This window comes from Scatophagus argus, chromosome 4 (assembly GCF_020382885.2).
Source record: "Scatophagus argus isolate fScaArg1 chromosome 4, fScaArg1.pri, whole genome shotgun sequence".
NCBI classification, from domain to species: domain Eukaryota; kingdom Metazoa; phylum Chordata; class Actinopteri; family Scatophagidae; genus Scatophagus; species Scatophagus argus.
The window spans coordinates 26,060,937-26,079,818 of NC_058496.1; the positions used below are offsets into that span (position 1 = coordinate 26,060,937).

The 18,882-nt window shown below is 40.1% G+C and overlaps 2 protein-coding genes across 2 annotated transcripts in view; one reads left to right on the top strand and one right to left on the bottom strand.

Moving 5' to 3' along the window:
• Positions 1-963: 963 nt before the first annotated feature.
• LOC124057615 (serine/threonine-protein phosphatase 6 catalytic subunit) lies at positions 964-7,444 on the bottom strand. The gene is made up of 7 exons (XM_046386028.1): positions 7,305-7,444; positions 5,977-6,072; positions 5,764-5,829; positions 5,516-5,657; positions 5,315-5,394; positions 3,208-3,417; positions 964-1,816 (listed from the first exon to the last, which is right to left on the bottom strand). The coding sequence occupies exons 1-7, from the start codon at positions 7,377-7,379 to the stop codon at positions 1,568-1,570; spliced, it is 918 nt and encodes a 305-aa protein (XP_046241984.1). The 5' UTR covers positions 7,380-7,444; the 3' UTR covers positions 964-1,567.
• An 819-nt stretch (positions 7,445-8,263) lies between these two features.
• si:ch211-158d24.2 (multiple epidermal growth factor-like domains protein 9) overlaps positions 8,264-18,882 on the top strand; it is a 30,092-nt gene continuing 19,473 nt past the window's right edge. Inside the window, exons 1-2 of the mRNA XM_046386027.1 lie at positions 8,264-9,002; positions 12,345-12,549. Of these exons, the coding sequence (XP_046241983.1) occupies positions 8,435-9,002; positions 12,345-12,549 (773 nt within the window). The 5' untranslated portion in view covers positions 8,264-8,434. The remainder of the gene's footprint in view (positions 9,003-12,344; positions 12,550-18,882) is intronic.

Below are 18,882 nucleotides of genomic sequence, written 5' to 3' on the forward strand. Positions count from 1 at the left end.
CAGGTTATTTTGGGATCATTTCATTGACTAAAGAATGTATGACAGAAGTTATAGAACACAGTATATTTAACACATTGCACAACATTTCAAATTGTACATACCTTTGTCTTAAAATTCTTCCATTTATCTATCCATTTTCTAAAACTCCTTTATCCGTGCAGGGCCGCAGGGGATTGGAAGCCTATCCCAGCTGACAACGGGTGAGAAGCAGGATACACCATGGATCGGTCCACAGTCAAGCGCAGGACCAACACACACAGACCGACAATCACACCCGCTCACACACTCACACACCTAGGGGCAATGTAGAGTAGCCAATTAACCTAATGTGTGTGTTTTTGGGATTGTGGGAGGAAGCTGAAGTACACAGAGAAAACCCACACAGGCACAGGGAGAACATGCAAACTCCACACAGAAAGGCCCAGACCCTGACTCGAACCCAGAACCCTCCTGCTGTGAGGCAACGCACCACCGTACCACCCCTCCCACCCCCTCTTTAAAATTGAAATGTGAACTGTTTCCTGGTCACTGATCTCAAGAGTAGAAGCTGCACCTGCCCTTTAATGTTTTGAACCAAACTCACTGAATCTATTGTTAGCAGGATAGTTTAAATTCTAATGCAGCTATTATGTGCTTGATCTTTGTCCTTCTATCACAACAACCGTGGCTCCTAAACAACCATCTTGTCAGGCTAAGTCAGGTGTCACTCTGATTTGACCTTCAGGCAAAATGTACCCTAACCATAGCTCAAGAAGGCCACTTGAGAGGCTCTGGACACCTCTGACTTCTATTAGGGGCATTTCAATCACTTGAATGCTGGTTACTTGATTATCAATTTATCAATGCACTGGATAGGTTGATGTTTGAGGACAATGTTATTTACTAACCAAATATTATGACTTCTTAATGTTAAGCATGGCACTCTTATTGCCTCAGCAACCAGGTACTGATATCAACCTTTACTACAATTTTTGGATTTCTTTATTTAAAAACAGAATGATAACACACAAAAAAATAATAATTACAGGAGCTGATTCCAAATCTGGACATTACAGATAATATTTTAAGGTACCACAGGCTTAACAAAAGTGAAATTCCTAATCTTAGGCTTAACCTCTTAGGCTTACATTATATAAGCTCACATAATAGTATAAGTCTACAACTCCACTGACATTTGTCAGAATAGATGCAGTTTTTGTTTTTGTGCAGTGCTTTATCATCTTACAGCTGAAATACATTACCATGACAAGAGAAGATGAAACATATATAGCACTGCAACTTGAATGTGAATTTGTTTTGTAAAGTAAAATGGAGATTTATACATATGAACATTTTAATCTTTCCTCAAAAAAATTCAACAGCATAACAATGCTGTTGAGACAACTAGCTTCAGTGTAATTAAACCTGCAATTTATACTGCGATAAGGACATTAAATGCCAGAGTGTGAATAATAATTGACAATTGGCACCATGAAATGTACTGTAAATACTCTAAATGTGCTATACAAAATTCATATGGGTACACAAGTGCTGATGCCCCTGTCCCAGTCGTTTGGTTTTAATGTGCTTACAGGAAATAAGGTGTTGTTGTTCGAGGCGGAATGACCCTTTCAGAGTCAGGCACTGCTCTGAAAAGCTTTGGCTCTCTTGTGTTGGCATCTTTGAAGACCATAATGGAGGCGATGTTGCCACAGCGATAGCAGTAGTTAGGAGCCGACCACACGGTGACCAGCTTCTCGTCAAACATGAACTTGTAGCCTTCATGGACAAGTTGATGTGCCCTACAGATCAGCTTCAGGTTGTTGATGTGAACAAACTGCAGTTTTTTGGGAGAGGGACAGGGAGAGGGGGAGAGAGGGAGAGAGAGAGAGAGAGAGAGAGAGAGAGAGAGAGAGAGAGAAACAGACAAAGGAGAGAAAGAAAAATATGTTAAAAACCAAAAATATACACAGCATTTGCGTTCTGGGGACAATCAAGAGCAGAGAGAGACAGACAATTGTCTATATTTTGAGAATACCTATAGATAAAGAGAATAAGCTTAACAAAGGCTGTGTCATATTAATTAGAATTTGTCAAATTAATTACATGGAATTTTATTTGTGATTTTACAATCAACAAAATACTGCACTTATTACTAATTTTAGATTTTTTGGCAGTAGCTATTATTACATTGGGCTGCCTCCCTGATGACATATGAGGAAATATACTTACATTTCAGTCAAAGTAAGCCCAAAGACTTTTGGGAATTTGCTGCCATGACGCATGACTGCACATGTGCTATGGTCAGTTTTGCCTCTTGGCAGTCACATACAGCAACTAAACATAACTGAACCTGTGTCTCAAAGCTGTCTCTACTTCTGTTTGAGCACAGAGCTCAATATTGTCTAAGCTGTCCCAAAGTCAAATTTGTATCACTGGTGGTTGAGCTCCCTAAAAGGATGTCCAGAATTCACAGCAGAAAATAGTGAGCTGCATTCTTGCTTTTGCCTTTCAAGCTTTATTCACAGCACATATTTTCACTTGTTGTACTCAAACACAGGTGTTTCTGATAACATAAACAGAGGATCTGTCTTGTTCAAGTGTCCCAGTAAACCATGGCAGTGTGACAGTTAGCCCAGTTAGTCCCAATATGAGTTTTTCATGCATTCTGCCACTGTGGCCTATCAACTTACGTAAATGAACACTATGTATATACAGTGTATTATTCGTATTATTAGTATAGTGTATTAGAGACATGTTTGGCCTTGGAATCATGTCACAGCCAGTGACCCAACAAATTCTAATCAGTTCAGCCTTGAGTCCAAGAAAACATTTGCACTAATTTTGGAGAAATTTCATCAAAGCTTCCCTGAAAAGAATGGGACATACATAGATACAGACAAACCAACAACCTAGTAACATAATGGCTTTAGCTATGGCTATCACTGTGAAGGCATAAAAAACAGAAAGCCTAAATAGGAGTAAGTAGGATGAAAAACACATTTTCGTTGTTTCATTGAGTGATATATTTTTGTTCTGCCTTACGTCACCACTATAACATAAGATTAAGAAACACAGGTATGCGTTTGTTCCGCCTTGGGTCTTAGTTCGCTAACAGGTGCACTCCTTGCTACTTTTGTTAATAATGTTGAGGATCAGGTAGGAATTTAACCTTAATGTACATGTGTGTTTACTGCAAGTTACTCAACGAAAACAAAGACAATGTACCTCATTTGTGACCTTTGCACCAAACAGCCAGCCTGCTCCTCTGGGACTGATGGCCCAAGTGTCCACGTCCTCAGGGTCTGACCACACCAGATCACAGAATGCTCCTTTGTGGGGGATCTCCTGGTTCCGCTCAATGGTTCGAATTTGATCTAGAGTTTTTATGTCTGGGGAGAGGCCTCCGTGGACACACAGGATCTGTTCGTCCATCAGCTGACAAAAAAAGGAAGGGTTAGGACATCATACATATGTATGTTATTCTGTTTCACAGCTGGCAATATGGTTTGCCATGCAGCAACAAACTGGCCTCTTCTAAGCACTGATTGCTTTGTTTAGGAACAGAACAGTGTCAAAAAAACAACTGTCCTCTGAAATACAGAATACAGTGACATTACTAATGCTGAGATAAGATATACAAACAGACAAAGCTGTAGCTTAATCAGGAGAGTTTTCTAAGTGAGCTAAAAGAGTAGCATTCCAATAGTAGTAGGAATGGAGCTATCACCTACAGCTAACATAGGTTATATGACATTAGATGTTAATAAACCCATAGCTGACAAGCAATGACATAAATTTAGCGCAACGGTGATCAGTGGTTACAGAATTCAGCTGAAAATTAAATTCATTCATAATGTCAAAAAATATTGAAATGGTTCAGTTTTTTGAGTGTATGAAATGCTGCATGGCTCTGAGATGATTTTGAAAATAGTGGCATGGGTTACACTGCTTTGTGTTCGGCCACTGTTCTTGTGTAGCTATGGTAGTTACTGTTGTGTGCAGTAACTTGTCGTGTATGACCTTCGTGTTGTGGTAACTGCACATTTGCTGGGTGGGTTGCTCCTTAGGTATAAGGTGGCAACATTTGTGTGTAGTGAATGACTATAGTGAGACTACTTTGTGTTGTGGCTGTTGCAGTCCACTTTTGGTGTGTGTTACTGCAGTCACTCCACAGATAAATGGATCTTGGGATGGTGGGCGCGGCCTCCAAGTTTATCAGGTTAGCTTATGCTGCTGGTTCCGAACATCAATCACAGAAACCCGTATTTGTTCGTTGGTCTACTTGTTGTGATCCGTTTGGTTTGTGCCTGTCGCACTCCGATTTTGTGTTGGTCACCTGTGCTGCTATTTTGTTGTTCATCAACACTGCTTGTGTGCTCCTTCCCTCTGCCTCTCTCCCTTGCTCTCTCTCTCGCTCTCTCTCTCTCTCCTCCTCTCTCAATCCAACCGGTCAAGGCAGATGGCCGCCCATCTTGAGCCGGGGTCTGCTCCGAGGTTTTTGCCTTCTAAAAGGCAGTTTTTCCTCGCCACTGTCGCCAAGTGCTTCCTCAAGGGGGAATGTTGGGCTCTCTCTATTTTACAATTTAATTAAAGAGTTTGGTCTAGACCTGCTCTAATTGGAAAGTGTCATGAGATAACTTTTGTTGTGAATTGGCGCTATATAAATAAACTGAATTGAATTGAATTGAAATTGAATTGAAACACATTCATTTTTTTTTACGTTCGGTTTTGTGGATTTTCTTTTCACCTCATGGTAGTAGCCATTTTGTACCTTGTGGAAGTGCCACCCATTGATTTGGCTACTTGGTGTGGTTGTTGCTCATTCTTAAATTCTCAGTGGTCTCTTGGTTGGCCTATTTGTGTGTGAAAATCTTGTCTGTTCCACACTTGACCCAAGTCTCTAGCCCAGGTTTTGACCCAAGTTTTTTTCTCTGACCCCCCCCCCACCTGACTTTATGTTTTTTTTTAACTGCTGGTGCCCTAATACGCCAATCTAAATATATGAAAACAACTGAAATAATTAAATTAGGATACACATCACAGAAACTGACTTGCTTAATTAATCCACCCACTCCATAAAGCACTTAGGCTTTAGGGCTAACTGTATGACTGTAGATGTAGAAAGAGTAACATGGAGTTAACAACAAATCTGGATAGGACAGTTACCTCTCTTCATAGTATAGCCCCCAGGAAAGAAACACCATTTAATCTGCACTATAGCATCACAGTAATGACCATCTGCTGCTCATACACAGTTCAGTTGCTCCAATCAATCTTCTTACATGAAATACCAACACATAAACACAACACACAATTACAACTCAGTACTTACAGCTGCAACTGTTAACATATCAAACACTTTGGTGCAATAACGCCAGGCGTTTGCATTCCCATACTTGGTCTGACACTCATCTGTGAGACAAAAAAGCACTAATTTATATCAGACAGAATGTGTGATTACTGTTTAGGATGTCCAATTATTAACAGTTCTGTTTGCAGTTGACCAAAAACTGATCAGCAGATAAAATCTCACCATAAAAGCCGTAAACTTGGGTGATCTGTCTGCTCTCGTGGTTACCACGTAGAAGTGTGATACGGTCGGGCCATTTTGCTTTCAGCACCAGCAGGTAGGTGAACGTCTCCAAACTGTAATAGCCTCTGTCAACAAAGTCGCCCTGCAGGTGACAGGTGTTCATTACCAACACTGAGCCAAAGCACCAGGTCAATAGAATGCATTAAGATAGATGCCTCTCAGGTTCAGAAAAATTTCGATATACAAACCATAAATATGTAATTTGTGTCTGGAACCTGGCCACCAGTTCGGAAGAGCTCACAGAGATCATAAAACTAAGACACAAAAAGACTTAAATGTAGTGTGAGCAAGACATTTTATGTGTACATTGATAAATATAAAAAAACACAAGCATACATGCTCAGTAGTATTATAGCAAACAAATTGTTCTGTGGTACTCTTCTGCAGTCACTGCTTTTTACCTGTCCATGTATGTCACCACATACTGTTACAGGTGTAGAAACAGGCTGAACGTTGGACTCCTCCAGCAGCAGGTCACACACATAGTCACATAACCTCTGTGTAGATGAAAACATAACAAACAGGCAAAAGTGATTCTCGTTCAGCGTTCATTTTGCATCGGTGCCGACTTTTAAATGTGACAACCCCAAAACTACTCCTTGTCAGGAAAAAACCTTGGAAGCATCGCTTAGTTCATTAAACTGTCCAGCAACACTTGATCTAATACATTCATTTCAGGTTACCAGCTCTCTTTTGGCAGGGTAACCTTCTATACCTCTGTGATCCTGAAGTTATGTCTTTAAATGAAGACCTAATTTTGCAATAACATTTTAGATATGCCAAACATTAGTCGATGTGAGGGTGAACAAAGTCGCAATAGGCATACAGTGAAAGATTCATTTTATTGTCTATGTAATCCTTCAGTTTTAGGAGAAAAGCAAATGAACAAATTAGGACAAACTCTGCTCAGCCGTCTTAATTGTGATTGGGCTGTGGTTTGACACTGACTCGTTGACTGCCCGAAAACTATGAACTGACTATACTTTGAGTACACCTTGGTTTACCTGTGTTACCAGTTCATTAGAATGCAGCTACTTACACTGAATATCCTGTCACACTCTGGTGATTTCTACATTTTTTAAATCTAAAAGGTTGTCTAATATTAAATGCTGAGACCAGAATGTGACCAGATAAGAATATTCACGTCTTTACTGCTGATCAAAAAATACAGGGAGATCGTTTCGACGTAAAGGAGCAATACATTATTCCCACAAACTTCTGAGCTACCTTTTAAGGTGCAAAGTGTGATAAGGAATTTAAAAAGACGTTATTAATTAAAATAACGTCCATACTAAATGTGTAATTAACAATAGCCCATCAGAAAACGTCTAAACACGCTGCCTGGCAACAGCTTTCAATGCTCCAGATACATTTTCAGTCCAGACTGGTAATAAACATTCAGCTGTCATCCCACCATAATTTCAGCATCATCAAGTCAGCATGGACAACTAGATATTTTAACGTGATCAGCTCATCTCACTCTCGCTCGATAACATGCTATAGCATAGTTGGACTTGTATTTAACTATTGTTGCAAAGCAATAACAATTTCTTTTAACTGTTCTGACTTCCTGGCCAAGAGATGAAGTCAACAGGCTAAGGTTACTAGCTGGCTAAAGCTAACGTTAGCTACTTACGCTGTTATAACCCAACACAGCAATGAGGTAATGTTACCATTATAGGATCAGTCCGTAACCTAAACAAAAACATTTCTATAAAGTCTCGTTTACCTTGAGGTCATTTTCTGGGAGGTATTTACACTGTTTTGCAATCTCTGCATACTTATCCAAATCTAGGGGCGCCATTACGCCTATCTAGCCGTCATGCACAACTTCCTGCAACACTTCGGCGGAGTTCCAAACCTGTTCTTTACTCTTTACTGCCATCTATTGTCTGTATTCAGGAATGGGACTTGGCAGCATTTTAACTTTTGACATATTGGAAACCGAAGCGCAACATCAAAAGCGACATCGGGATATAGATATGAAGCAGGAGTATGTCTTTCTTCCCCATTAATAAATACGAGAATTTATGTTTGTTGGCGAAATGTCATTCATTTCATTGCTTACACCGTATTATTGCGGCGTTATGTCTGACTTGATGCTTGTGCAGTCGATAGATTTCTGGCTGTTATAAGCGTTTTTATAACGTTTATATAATTTTCATAGCGAGTAGCTACAAGTGCTCATTTCAAAAGCTTATTCACTTGACTTAACTAACATGGTAGAATAAAAGCAGAATATAACCAAATTAAGATAAAAAAATATTCTGCTGGATAAATAAAGAAACGAATTAATTACATCAGAATTCAAGGTAAATCTATCACAGTAAGCAGGGACGCAGTTGAACATTGTGACCAACTACGCCCACGTTGTAAATGTATGGAAAACCGATGAAGTATACGATACTTATGTCACCTAGAACTTCACAAGCGTCTAGGTAGACACAAAACATACTATTGCTTCCGGTGAGAACAGTCAAAGTAAAGGTTCTAAACTACAAGCGCACTTACACAATGTGGCGTGTGTGATATGTTTTATTGATTGGTTGATTATATTTTGTTCATTTTCAGACGGGTGAGAACGTTTCATAATTTATAACACACCGTGTTTCCATGGGGCTTTACAGTGACTGTCCAAGCAGCGAACGAAAGACCGCCCAGAGGCCCTTTTCCCATTGGCTAACAAGCACGTCAATCTAGGCTGGCGGATGGTAGGTTGCAGAGTAAGTGAAGTGGGACTGTGGTTCATGGGGCAACAAACAGCAGCGTACGCCGGCGGTGGACATCAATGGTGGAGTATTCAGGGACGGGTCTGAGAGAGACCATTACTGGAGTTTACATGGAGAGCTGAAACAGAATATGAGATTAACATCCTTAATGATGTACATATCTCCGGTTCTGCTGGTTATTTTGTATATATATATTGGATTTTCCGAAGCTGCACCTCGCATCAGCTCCTATGATGCGTCGCCTATATCCAGGAAGCCCGATTCAGCCTCCGACACCTGGGAGACCTTCCACACCGACATGCCTCGTACTTTACCCGAGAGCACGTCAGCTCTCGGTCCTCTAACCGAACTCACACCGTCGCCTGCTATTGTTTCTGCCGGCTCGTCCACTATTACGAGCCCTGTTTCTAAAATTGCAACCACCTTCCAGCCCCCAACAACGGACCCGACGACGACCACCGCTAGCACTGATACCGTCCCCGATACTGGGATTATTTCAGCCACAAAAGAACAAATATCAGCGCTGCTTTCCAGAGTAATCGGCGCACGCAAAAGATCTACCGATGCCCAAACATCACTTTTTGCTCCAGAGAAAATGCTACAGACCGTGGTGTCCATGGTTTCCCAGCGCACCGCAAACGATGCTTGGGCTGCAGATAACATTGGCACATCTGTTACCTCAATAGAGAGTCGTCAAGGTGAGAACCTTTCGAACGAAATAGCTACCAGGGACGGTGAAAACAAAACGAATCCGATTTTATTAGCCTTTGTTAACGACGCAGTCTCAAAAATAGACGTTGGCTGGAAAATTCTGGGTTGCGTGTAACACATTCATGTTGAGAAGATGAGTTTGTGAAGAAGCCATGTCTAATGTGGGCTGTTGAAAGGATAGGGTGGTCGCACGGTGAATTTGACGCAGAGAGCTACCAAATTAAACCAGATTACAACAATGGACAGCCCCCCTCTTGTAGCATGGTGTACCCCTTGGGAAAACCACCAAATCTTTATCTTGAAAAACAGTATTCATGCACAGTTTGTCTATTGTTGATTTTGTTTTGTAGTCTATACTGTATAATATTCCAGAGGCCTTTTTGTTATAGAATCAGTGTGCCTGTTACTGTGGGCTGGAAAGGGTGGGGGGTGTCGTTGTTCAGGCAGTTTATCCAATCCGTTAGTGCAAACACACTCGTGATCCCTTTGTGTTAGATTAGACATGTTTGATATTGACTGGAAATCACAAATAGCTGCTCAGATAGCTGCTCTATCGCCTCTATTGTTGTTTCAATGGAACATACATAACGAGGCCACCCAACCAAAATGGCCAGGCAGGCCAAGCCATGAATGAGCAATGACAGTGGAGCCCCTCCTCTCACACCTCACACATCCCAGTATCCATGTGGATGTGTTGTTCTCCAGTCATGCAGCAGCAAACACTGAGGGATCCTGCCCAAAATGTTTCTTTATTGGTTGGGAAAGCCTGCTGAAGCTAAAGGTATTGGTTTCAGAGCATGGTCTTCCTTTCTCTGAGGAGAGCAAGCTTATTACTTTTTCTTAAACTATCCATGCAGGAAGTGGAGTTTGCCATCTTGTTTGAGATTACGAAGAATACATTAATATCTTTCTTTTCACTTATTGTTTCTCAAAATGCCATTATTTTTCTTCCGTTTACTACCTTACTGGCAGCATTAGTCTCAGTCGTAGGAGGAGTATTCCTGCAAAAATGCCAGACATTGATTGTTTTCAGCTTTTTATTGTCACGATTTGCTGCTGTTAAGTGACAGTTAACTGAATCTATTTGGATTTTGTACCATCTGTCAGATAAAACGGGAAATATGAAGACAGTGGACTCGAGCGATTTTACACCATTTTCTAAAATTTTATTGACCAAACATTAAAATAGTTACGGAAATGAAGAGTGATAGACAAATATACAAATTAACAGTTTGTATGTATACACTCACATATTGAGTAAATGATAAAATAACTGGTAGTTGCAGCCCAGTAAATGATTATAATGCTTAAATTAGTTGATGTATTTTTGTCATTTTTGGAGATGAATTGACCTTTCATGTTTATGCAATTTGCCTCTGGAAATCAGTCAAAATGAATTCTGCTCCTTTGGGTGAGATCATGCATGAAAGCTTTACTGTGCCTTATTGAAAGTACATATCAGGAACCTCAGCACTCTTTATTGTTTGACAATAAAGGTTACTCACACGATAATATCACGTCAACGCCACCTGGGTTAACCTCGCCCAGCTGCAAATATGCATTCTTCTGTAGTGCAGATGGGTGTTAGGTGTGTTTTTACATAGTTCAGGGTTCCCTCTCTTTGAAACATGTTTCAGTATCTTCAGTCAACCTTGCTTGCTTGACGCTGAAATCAAAATTGAAAGTACAGCAATTGTTTCCATCCAGGGGCACCTCCCACAACTGTTGTTTTCTCTGTAGCAGCACAGACAGACGAGTGGGGAATTAGACAACAGACGAGTTTTGAGACATGACTTGTTCTGAACAGCCTGCTGCTGCCCATGTCTTAGTACCAGTCATGCTGTCACACCATTTTACAGCAGTCCCATAGATAGAGGAGAGGCGAACTTTGCCTGTGCTTCCCCCTTTCCTCTCCACTTCACACAGGTCCAGTCTAATCTACATCAAACCTGTTGTGTGGCTTTACAGTTCGCCCGTATCCCACACCTAGAGGAAGTGAGACTGGCTTTAAAACTGAAATGCAGCATGTGTGTGTGTGTGTGTGTGATATACATTCACTAGATCTCAGGCGTGATTAGTGCTGGCAGTTCTTCAGTGGACGTCACTGTAGCAAAGGGTCTGACAGCATACTCCACTGGTTTGCATAAGCCTGCATCAGCCTCCTTTAGGTAACAGAGAAAGAGGAGCATAATCCGAGTGTCTATCTGTGTGCATGCCTTATATGGAAAGTGTTTGTATTTTGCTCTTGCATCTGTTATCTGTCTGTTTCCATTGTCTGGCAGCTGAGCACTGAGTGGAGACATACAGTCAGGGATTCAGTCATCACTCACCACACCTAGCCTGACATCAGATAAATAACAGATTGCCACTCTGTACACTATAAGGTCATCCACATGCCTGTCATTACATCCTGTTTTTAACTGTACAAAGCCCATCTTTGGCAACACAGCAGGACTCAGGTTTACTGGGTTTATATCATCTTATGTTGTACGCTGACATAAAGGTCACGTCATCATATGCAAAATTACATCAGCTAGTTAAAATGGGCCCGATGCCAATGTGGTCTTTTTAAAATCATTAATCCTCATACTGACAATCACAAAGAATGTTTAATGTGCAATAGAGTGCATAGAAGATGCTCATGACAGGAAAGGCAGCCTTTCTGAGTTCTTTGGTGAGAGAAATATGGGCGAGGAAAGTGAATTGGCAGCTTTCAATATTTGTTTAGCATGTTGTACTAGCTTACAGTGGCCCATGATGCAGGAAGACTGTGAATGAACTCGGCAGCTTTACGTAATGGTATGGTCACATAAGCTCACTATCTAATTTCATTTTCTTGCACTCTGTCCCAAAAAAAAATCAATGCAATCTTCCAGGTTCAGTGTATTATTGTATTTAAGAGGGTGATGGTTTATCACAAGAAAACAGCTACCAAATGAATTAATCTTTCAGATATTTTAACAGAGTAATTGCTTATGCTTCCTGTTCAAAGTATCTTCTTCGTTTGTTGTTTTTTTTTCACACAAAAGTCCCTAACCAAAACCATAATCTAAATTGAGCAAATAAACAGAGAAAAAAAAGTAGCAAATCTGAAACCACAGAACTGTTTCCACACTTTTTTGAATAGCTAAATAAATAATCTGTCGGCCAAGTGGTTCATGTTCATTTGTTTTTGTTTTTTGTTTTTTTGAAATATGAATCAGATAAAGTAAAATAAAAAGTAAATAAGCTTATGTTGTTCAGATTTTTGTCAATGCTAGTGCACCTCATGCAGTATTTCCCATTTCTCTCTCCTATTCACTGTGACATGCCCCCTTTTATCCACCCAGGGGGACTCTGTAACTGCAGCAGTGGTAGTGAGGGGATTTTGGATCCGGACGAGTGTGATCACATCACCGGTCAGTGTTTGTGTCTGTCGGGCTACACTGGTCTGCAGTGTGAGGACTGTGAGGAGGGATTCTTCACCAACGGCACCAGCGGCTGCCTGACCTGCGCCTGTGACTCCTTTGGCGCAGTGAACCACCTCTGTGACAGGTCAGGCTGCTTTCTCTGCTTTCTGTATGGTTGAAGTAACACACCACCATTGCTGGAGGTATGTGTTTGTTGTGTCAGCATACTATAACTGAGACCTGGCTGATGAGTGTTTGTCCTAGCTCTAATAAACTGGACTGAAGCTCTATAGAATGCTTTGCGAAATAAATTCCAACGTTGCTCTTTCTCTGATAGATGTGTAAATCAGCAACTGTTTACAGCATGTTCCACTGCCCCCAAATTGACAAAAACAAAGATCAATGCAACTCTTGATCCTGGGCCCGAGGTCCAGCCTTTCACAAAGTTTAAATGTAATCAGACAGCAAATAACAATAAGAACACAATCTTGTTGAGGAACTTCCGCTAAACTAGCATTAGCTGTGGTTAGCAGTTGCATTATCGGTATCAGACATGTAGTATTTACTGAGAAATCATGTGATTAGATGAAGATAACAAAACTGACTAGTAACTAAAGAAATTAAGAAACAGAAATTATTATGTTTAGGTACAACTAAGATCGATTATAATGTTGGGATTAGGCTTGCTTAGGTATAATATTGCAGATGGGTTAATTGGATCTTAATACACTGCTGTGTGCTGCCACTTCTGTTTTACTGTTTTGCTGGAATATTGCTGCTGACATTGGTTGAACTTGGATTTAATCTGCATTTTTAAAAAAAAGCATGTGACTGGATTTGCTTGGACAATCAACCTTAAGCGCTATGCAAGCACACTGAATGTTCACTTAGGCTTCATGAGTAAATGAGCATCAGACTGCAGTTTATGACTGACAGCCCACCACGGCATTCTGCAGAGCGTGGGAAAAACAAGACGGCTAATTGTGCCACTGTGATCTAAACTTGGGTTTTATCAGTTGGTTGATATTTATTTTGAGCATGAGTGTATATTTTCAGGGTTCTCTCATTTGAAGCCTTATTGTATTCATTATGTGTTGGGTGGATTTTAATGACAGACAGGCATATGGATGATGTACATGCACAAGGCTTCAGCTTTTTAAGTGAGTGCTATCTTTCGCAGCACAAAGCACAAACAAATTATCCACAGTGAATTAGTGTTTGTTATCTCATAAAGACACAGCCAAATATTCTGGTGTTTAGTGTTTTTCAGTCATTATGTTCATCTTAACTCTATAGCCCTGCAGAATCATTATTATGCCTATTGAGTCTGACTTGCATGCCTCCCTGAAGCCAGCACAATGTTCAGACCCTGTTTAGTCCTCAAATTCAAAGCCAGAGAACTCACAGCAGGCCTTACATGCAGCTTCTCTGTGATTTGGAAAAGAGGCCGTGTGTGTGTGTGGGTTAGGAACGTGTAAAAATAGAGGCTGTACTTTCTGCCCCCAACCATGAAAAAGAATGCTGCTGCTGCTTGAGTCAGTGTCCAGCGTGTGGAAAATTTGTGCTGTCATGCTCTGAAAAATACGTCACAGGCTTACATAAGATAACTCTTAATCGGTGTGGCCCATCACAGCGCAAGAATGTATTTTCATGTTTAAGTCTAAAGTGCAGTGTCTAGAGACTAATGAAATATGTGTGTGAAGGTGCAGGCAGCAGGGTTATTTCAGACTTTGAGCTTTCACACAGCAACACATGAAATACAGTCCTTCTTAGACAGTCTGAGCCTTGGGCCAACGCTAGCCACTGCTAACCTTGCTAGCCTAGCCTAGCCCCCCTCAGGAGCTTATCACTGTGAGTTACACAGATTAGCCAGCTTTTCTACCCCCCAGCCTGCTGCTTTAGGTATTTTTCCTGTTAAGTAATGAGAAATCCAGTCAAGATAGAACCAGTTGGTACTTCAGTTGTGTCAACTGCCACGAGAACACTGCACTGGCAGTGCAAATAGAACAAATGATATAGTGACTTTACAGCATTAGCTCATATATTCAGAAACAACACATCTATCCAAGTTGCCGACATGTAGGTACCATGAGAAACGTAACATAGTGGGATTTACTATCATACATACTTAATATGTATCTGATATGTTCTTTTCATTCAGAATATATTTCAGAATATATAAATGTAAGTTAAACAGCTGTACAACATGTTTCTAAACTCTATTTACAGTGTTTGTGTGCTGGAGATTTCAAGTTTTTTTTATATCAGGACCAGAATCTGTCCTTCCAAACTGAGAGCGCCTGAAAGCGTCCATGACACATGATACAAGACAAAGTATATGGATATTTGAACATTACAGTCTGATTGTTAAATGTGGAAACAAAATGTAGTCTGTTGTTCAAGGAAATGCTTATTTGCTTTCTTGAGTGTTTGATAAGCTGATTGACACCATTCATCTGTATATTAAATATAAAATGGAACTAGCCACCAGTTAGAATAGCTTAGCACAAGCTGGACATGAGAGGTAAAACAGCTTCTGTACAAAGGTAACCAAATGTGCTCAAAGCTCACTAATTAACATATTATATCCCAATTCTTTCACCTGTACAGAAATCAAACCTTAAGAACTTCAGTTTTATTTCCATTTTATGTGGATTATATGCCACTGGTTGCCTGACAACTAGTATTGGTCAAGAAGTAGCACAAAGGGAGGTTCACTTTAAGATAGCTAGAAGCAGACTTGCAGCATGAGGAAAAAGCTGGAGGGTTACTTTTTATCCTTAAAGCAAAAACAATCGCACATGCATTGTTGTGAAACAGTCTCACAGTTTTTGTCTGAGGCAGCATTACATAACTGGCAGCAGCAAGGATTTGGTTATAATGTGGTGCTGTGTCTGCTACATATACATGCAGAGTACCGTTAAAAACGTCATTTGAATTTGTTGAATTACTGTTGGTGGTACATTTGTCTGAATCGCCAAATATAGATGACATGACATCACAGGGAGATATTTCCAGCAGATAGGGCTGACTGTAATAGAATACTTATTTTCAGCTCCCTAAAACAAAATGGAAGAAGTTGCATCATTTCCTTTGAATCAAAGAGAAAAATCTTCTGTCTTGGCAAATAGTTTGCATGGCCACTTGGCAGTGTCACGGAAGCAGAAACTCCCTATGAAATATCAATTTGTTCTCTAATAACCTGAAGGAAGCAGAATGCGTAGAAGCCACTCAATTCTCTTAAAAATTAAATCTGCGTAGATTCACAAACTAAAAACTTGAGGCTTATGGCCTTAGCAAAGACATGTCGTAGCACAGAATTCGTTGCAGTAGCACTTAATTTGAAAAGGCTTAATGGACCAGAAGTTTGCCTTCCTACACTTTCAATTTGGACTCTGTCCTCAGATGACACTGGTGATTCTCAGATGTGCAATATGAAGTTGAGACTGCTAACAGGCTGCAAACAGGCTGCAGAGCTCTTTAACAGCTTACATCCCAGTGGGTATGCAATGTGGAAACAGCCACTCATTACGACAAACTAGAGGTGCATTGATTGCAATTTTTTTGGCTGATTCCAAATTTTTTGTAAGTATGACCTTCCGGTACCGCTTTTTGCCAGTACAAGAAAGTACTATAACTGACAGCATATATAAACAAAAATCAAATTTTTTTCTTCATTGCAAAATTTTGCTTTCAGAATGAAAGAGTTTATAAGCTTTACAATTTCCTCTCAGCTACCCGACCTTTGTTTTCATTTTACAGTGTGCTTATAAATTCACCAGATTCACCAGACCAGCCAGAACGACTGATCATCCAGGGTCATGAATTCCATAGCTTTCTTCGTATTTTTTTTTCTTTTTCTTTGGTCTTTTCACTGCTTGTACCAAGAAAAGATAAGAAAGACTGCTAGCTTGTGTCCGGCACTGAGCTCTGGCTAGCCTTAGCTTTACCTGCTTTTCCTTTGCTGGCTTCTTCAAACTGGGCATGTTCAGCTGAGTGTTAGCGTTTTAAATGTCTGATTAGGTTTGTTGTTTAAAACAATTTCATGGTAGTGCCCCTTTGTTTTGTTTTGGGGTGTTTTGGCCTTACATGTGTTACAAATGCTTTGTGTCTTCTTCACTCACAGTGAAGAACTTCCATGCTTAAGAGATGTTAGCATGCGGCTGTGACGCTAATTCCTGCCTTCACAATTTTTTGACATTATATGGACAAATCAGTTATCAGGTTAATTTGCACATTATTTCTTAATAAAAATAATCATTATTTGCAACCCTGTGATAGTTGTATCAGTACTGCATTTGGGTCAGGTCTGGTGGGATTTGCCTCCAGGGATTTACAGTACTGTATGGAAAGTGCCACGGTCTATGATGAAATATTGATTGTGAGTGCAGATGTTTCCGCCTTTGCATCATGTGTTAGTGTGCACTGAATATCACTGCCATCAGTGTATCTGCACTCTGTACTGTCTGCAATGTTGTTTCCATATAATTTGATATTATTTCCAGGTACCAAAAGTGCTGTATTTTTCACTGTAATTTAAGCTGTATTATTTATGATTTCAAAAGTCATCATATAAAATGTAAAATAAAAATAGAATGCAGTCATTTATAGATCCCTCTCAACCTCTATTCAGCTGAATACTGTACGAAGACAAGATGCTGTATTTAATGTTCAAACGGAAAAACTTGATTGTGTTTTGTAAATACACTGATTCTGAATATGATGGCAGCAACACATTTCAAAGTTGGGATAGGGGCGACAAAAGACAAAAGAAAATTGTGGATTGCTAAAAACAAAAAAACACACGCTTGTCACATTCAACAGATAAACAGGTTCATTGGTTAACAGGTGACGGTATCATGATTGGGTATAAAAGTGGCATCCTTGAAAGACTCAAGCAAGGATAGCCCAAGTCCTCCACTTTGTGGAAAAACTGAGTGGGCAAATAGGCAGCAGTCTAAGAACAAAGTTTCTTGATGCACATTTTCAAGGAATTTAGGGATTTCACATAAAGTCCAGGATATCATCAAAAGATTCAGAAATTCAGAAGAAATCTCTGGACATAAGGGGCAAGAATGAAAAACAACAGGACTGTTGAGTGGCTGAAGTTGTATATCAAGCAAAAGACTGATTGATTTATCGGTCTGATCATTAAAAATATCACCTTTATATTGTAGTGAATTAGATTTGATTTGAAACGGATTTACAAATCATTGCATTCTGCTTTTATTTATGTTAGGCACAGTGTCCTTGTTTGGTAGCTGTCAGAGACCAGCAGCAATACAAAAAAAATGTATATAAAACAATTAAATTAACTAAAAATAGGATATAAGTTGAATAAGTTAAGAATTCCAGGAAGTTCCGGTTTTAACAATAGGGGTGATATGAATGGCACAGCTTTGGTGTCAGTCGTGCGGGCTGAAAAATCTGAGCATGTCACAAACTTGTGGGGAGTTTTGTGGTGAGGACAGGAATGGAGCAGAAAGGCACAGCCAGGTGAGCTGACTTCAAGCATCCACACGCGTACCCTCACCTGCCATTAGGTGCTAGCTTTTGGCTAGTGTACGGTAATCCCGTTACTTGCGTGAGTAACTTGAATAAAAACTGCATGCATACATCATAAGTTTCGCTGAACTCGCAGAAGAATGGGTTTGAGCTGTGTCATAAATGCAGTCAACAAAATCCAGCTGACTAGCACACAACATAAAAAGTGACACATAATATATGCTGTAATTTGGAACAAAATAATGCATTTCTCATGTGATTCTAGTTACAAAGGAAAACAAGTTTCCTATGTAATTTTATTTAAGCCAGCAACATTTCATTTAGTCGCCTATCACTGTAACATCCACAAGAAAGTCAGAGCATGAGTAAACAAGTCTGTGACTAGACATTATAAAGCTTAAAAACATTAAATTGTCCATGAACATTTTTGCCTGAGTCATGACAGAACAATAAAGACAACAACCTCCATTATCCCTTACTACACAGTCTTTTGTTTTTATCGACCCCTAGCAGCAGAAGCTACATACTTTGTATTTAAATGTATTTGGTTCACTCCACAAATCCATGATATAACTCTCATAAACACTACAGATTTCACCCTTTGCCCACATGCCTTGAAGTGTTGTTAGCTTTTCATTTGAAAACAGACTCCTTAACTCTCATAACAAAATAAATGGCCTGGAGGTTGGGGAGGCGGCTTGTGATTCTTCTTCCTTTTCTTCTAAATGCTGACAGCAGAGCGTGGCGTGAGCCAGGAACAGTGGAGTAGACATCACCATTCCTGCTGCTCTGTTGCTAAACGCAGCCTTTCGGGATTTGGCTGCACACCCAGCAATGCCACTTAACCTGCTTAGTGTAGTTTCCTCTTTTTGCAGGCCATTCACTTCCTGTTAATTAAACCGGCAGTCTCTTCCCTGTTGCAGAGGGGATGTTTTTTTTGACCGTCTGCTCTTATGCATTGCAGCCGCAGCCA